Raw genomic sequence first — 4,602 nt, 5'->3', positions numbered from 1 at the left:
ATGATGTGACATGGTTAGATTTTCGATTGGGAGACGCATTTGACTATACAGAGCCGTTTTTGGCACGACAGCATGAAGATCTCTTAAATCATCTAATCGCTGATATTAGCAAGTTGTATGGAAATGGCTAAATCAACTACTCTTTTTAGGATGAGTGAGCAGTAGGCAACCAGATTATTTGAGTATTAGTCAACCCTGCACCCTCTGACTTACTCAACCCAGGCTCATTCTGAGAACGTAGTCCCGAGGACGTTTCTGGAGACCGCGAAATACGTCCCGGGAGGTACGTATTTTTGCAGTTTTTGTTTTCGCGAATCCGCGAGAGGCCGCTGTGCGCGCTTTCTCCCGCGTCGTCCTCGCAGAAACCCGCTAGAGGCTGCTGTCGAACGACCGTCTGCCTGGATGACAGAATGATTGACCGTGCGACCGGCCAATTGGCTGACCCATCCTCCTCCTTCCCTAAACCGAACCAACGACGATTCACAAAAGCTGTCCAGAAAAAGAAAAGCCCTTGTCTGATTTTTACCACGTTTTCGGATTTTGACCACATTCTCACCCTGTGACGAACTGGTTCGCTTTATTTTTTTGATTTTGTTTTCTTACCTGATTTCTGGAACTGCTCTTCCCTGGACTCGAACCCGGTCGTCGTCGTGGTCAGCCCCTTTCTGCGCCTCGAGTCCGCCAAAGTACACGAAGAGCTAACCGGACAAACTGGTTGCAGCGGGAAAGCCCTCCACACGGAGGCGAGCGGCTGGCCGGCAAGCGCCGAAAGGAACGGCGGCACACCACCCCGCAGCGTTCACTTAAAAAAAATGAAATGCAGCCAGACGTACCCCCGGCTACGTATTTCACGGTTTCCAGAAACGTCCACGGGACTACGTTCTCAGAATGAGTCTGGGTTGGACTAACTTCAGAGTGTCGAGATAATGTCCATGAGAAGACTGGTAACCAGTTAAATTTGAGTTTAGTTAGCACCAAGCTTGGGTTTTAGGTAACATGAAGGCAGCTTGACTTTAATCACTCTATCACACGAGAGTTTGAGTACACAATCTGTCGTACGGCGCTGCGAAAATAGGTGGGATTAAACAAGATGATTAAACATTTAATAAAAGTGACCAACTGGTGCATTTACATTTCTGTACACTGAGGTCATGTTTTGGTCTTCAATTGGTCTCACGCAGTCACATGATGCGATTTTACAGATCAGAGTTCACCAAGCTTGAACTTAGCAATGCAGCAAACTGCAAAACATGTCGCACAAGCTTGCGGTTCCCGTCTGTCACATTCACTTGTGTATGAATGGAACTGAATGGGGCAAAAAGTGCAGTTTGACCACGGCTTTATACACCATTCGTCTAAAATAAATTGGAATAATCAAATAATAACAGCTATTATTCCTGCTAATGATGGGTCCGTACATGACGACATGGTGTCAGCAGGAACACAGACAAAATAATTTACAGATTTTTGTTTTTAGCTTTTCTTGATGCTTGTGTCATTGTGCATTGTGTGTGTGTGTGTGTTTTCTAGATGGAGATGTGCAGCGACGCAATTGGCGTGCCAAAGAACTTCATCTTCCCAGTAAAGAACTACTGTGATGAGATTGACGTAGATGATGATGTTGATGTTCTCATACTGAAGGCATTTGATCAAATTGTAAACCTTGCTAATGACAGACTGAGAGATAGAGCTTCAGAGTAAAAGTAAAATGTGTAAATGAAGGCATTATCGTAACTGCAGCCATTTTTTCTCCATTACATTGAGAAAAATTGTAAAAAATTAGGATGTTAGGGAGGGTTACCCCAATAATAAGGTGAGATGTATATGTCGGGTGGTTGTTTTAAATACATTTAGTATGGTAATTCAATTGGTAATTCAATTCTGTTCCCCTCCCTTTTTGTTTATCCCCATGGACCACACCTGCCGCCCTGAATTCCTTCTCCTCCTGCTGGAGCAGGGGGAAAGAAGCCTTGAGGACCATATATAAGTATATATGTATTTAGATAATTCCTCTGCCTTTGTGAGAGAATAGTTGTGACACTGGTAAACTTAACAATTTTACAAACTAAACATTTAAATTGGGCAGACACTGCAGACTTAATCTGAATATAAAAGTACATTTAGATCACTTCAATCATTATTACTGGAATCTAAAGAGATTTTTAACCACGAAGAATGGAGTCCCATGCATTGTCCGGGTGTGGTTCTGTGGATCTTATGGAAAATTTTGATCTTTACTTCTTATCCTCTGTTGGATTCAGCTCAGCTGATTTGATGGGTTATTTTAGCAGCTTTATTTTCTTTTCTAAAACCAATGAAAGTTTGATTGGCTGTGCTTGGGATCATTTTCTTGCTGAAATGTCCTCCCTAGTTTCATATTTATCATCATGTAATGTAGTTGTTGGAACAGAAGCAGCTAATCCCTATTTTAACCAAAACAGCTATTGACAGCGTGAAGCTTAATCTTATTCCCTTGTAAACCTCTGAGTTTCGTCAACAAAAAACAGGAACTTATGGTTGCTCAACAAAAGGCTGACCAACACAATCTCACGGCAATTCGTAACTTTTTGATTTAGTGGCTAATTCGTCCGAATTCGTATGATCTAATTCGTACAATTTAGTACGATTTGCTCATCCGCCAACGACGGTTGGGTTTAGGGGTGGGGTTAGGTGCCAGGCCTCCTTTTTAAAATCGTACAATTTCTTACAACTGAACTCGTACGAATTCGTACGAATTAGCCACTAAACTGACAAAACGTAAAATACTTACGTTTTCTGATGAGATCAGGCTGGGCTCACCACAAAAGATGAAATTAGCAACCTGAAACTACAGATATTCCAACTGAACCAGCACTTGGAAGAGTCTTGAGAGAAGTATCATGAGAAGTTAGTACTTTAAGGCTAACTAAAAATGTCCATTGATTGCTAAACTCACCCCAAAATGGGAACTAACTTATATGCTTACTAAAGGATGACCTTTGTGCCATTTGGTCTAACTCAAAAAATTATGATAAAAACAAAACTCGCACATTAGCTGCAGTGGAACTGTAATGATAGCCAAAGTGTATTATATTCATTTTCTTTTCAGCTTAGTCCCTTTATTAATCTGGGGTCGCCACAGCAGAATGAACCGCCTACTTATCCAGCATTTGTTTTACACAGCGGATGCCCTTCCATCTGCAACCCATCACTAGGAAACATCCATACACACTCATTCACACACATGCACTACAGACAAATTAGCCTACCCAATTGACTTGTACCACATGTTTTTGGACATGTGGGGGAAACCGGAGCACCCGGAAGAAAAACCCACGTGAACACGAGGAGAACATGCAAACTCCACACAGAAATGCCAACTGACCAAGCGACCCATTTCGCCACCGTGCAGCCAAGTACTAAGTTACAAAGTGTATTTTCTTAGAAATTACATTAAATGCGTTACAGCATACATCTTGTATAAAATCAAACTCAGAAGGCAAGAGATTGTGCTTTAATTTGACTTCTGTATATGTGAGTCTTATCAGACCCTTATACTCAATGGAGAAAAGGTCTGGATTTTTCTTTATTTCTTGCATTTGTTTTATCATCATCTTTTTTACTGCATTTAGGTTTAATACAATGTATTCTTTTTGATATATTTGTGGAGAGGGCATTTACTTTTTTTGTAAACATCCATCAACAAGATCTACCATTAAAAATACAACTTACCCAATCCTAAATAAAACTTTTACTAAGACTCCATCTGTCTTATTGGGGTAGAAGGTAGGGAACCAGCACTATATACACATCACATATACCAACACAATCTCACGGCAATTCGTAACTTTTTTTAGTGGCTAATTCGTACGATCTAATTCGTACAATTTAGTACGATTTGCTCATCCTCCAATGACGGTTGGGTTTAGGGGCGGGGTTAGGTGCCACGCCTCCTTTTTAAAATCGTACCACTTCGTACAACTGAACTCGTACGAATTTTTACGAATTAGCCACTAAACTGTCAAAACGTAAAATACTTACGTTTTCTCGTGAGATCAGGCTGCATATACATATAATGCATGTGCACTGGCTTGTGGCTTCTCTTTGGAGTATTCTTACTAACAGAGATATGAAAATGAAATACATCATGGTACAATTCGCTACTTTTCTGTGTCTTTCTTTCTTCCAGACAATTCCTTCCCTCAGCTCAATTACATGTTTAAAACTCTTTCCAAACTTGCATGAGATGTGTGGCAGGTGGTCTGTGGGCTGGTAGAGAAGCCTATATTGTCTTCTGATGCAGAAAAATAGAAATAGTAAGGATAATTCAAGTTGTGATGATTCATTTTTAAACAATGATCAAATGAAGCATTTGTGCACTAGATAAATATGCCAGATTTATCAAAGCGAAGCAGGTAGGAGTTTGTCTCCCTGTGTTAAATATGGCAGGATCTTTTCTTTCATTGTAGCCTATATTTAAATTTAGAATGGCTTGCATTTAATAGATTGCAGTTATCTTCTTTGTATTCAGATATTACAAAAGCAATCCAAGCTCATACAGGTATAGCACTATTATAACACATGATTATCTTCCTGTCAATGTGAATTGGGCAAGTTTATTCC

At 40.4% G+C, this 4,602-nt stretch overlaps 1 protein-coding gene across 1 annotated transcript in view; it reads left to right on the top strand.

Annotated features, from left to right (window-relative positions):
- The window catches only part of ifi44d (interferon-induced protein 44d), a 7,806-nt gene extending 4,067 nt beyond the window's left edge, over window positions 1–3,739 (top strand). Inside the window, exon 7 of the mRNA XM_056466623.1 lies at window positions 1,531–3,739. Coding sequence (XP_056322598.1) covers window positions 1,531–1,701 — 171 coding nt within the window. The 3' untranslated portion in view covers window positions 1,702–3,739. The remainder of the gene's footprint in view (window positions 1–1,530) is intronic.
- The last annotated feature ends 863 nt before the right edge of the window (window positions 3,740–4,602 follow it).

This window comes from Danio aesculapii, chromosome 10, assembly GCF_903798145.1.
Source record: "Danio aesculapii chromosome 10, fDanAes4.1, whole genome shotgun sequence".
NCBI lineage: Eukaryota > Metazoa > Chordata > Actinopteri > Cypriniformes > Danionidae > Danio > Danio aesculapii.
The sequence above is the reverse complement of the archived record's forward strand: the minus strand, read 5'-3'. Positions and strand labels throughout refer to the sequence as shown.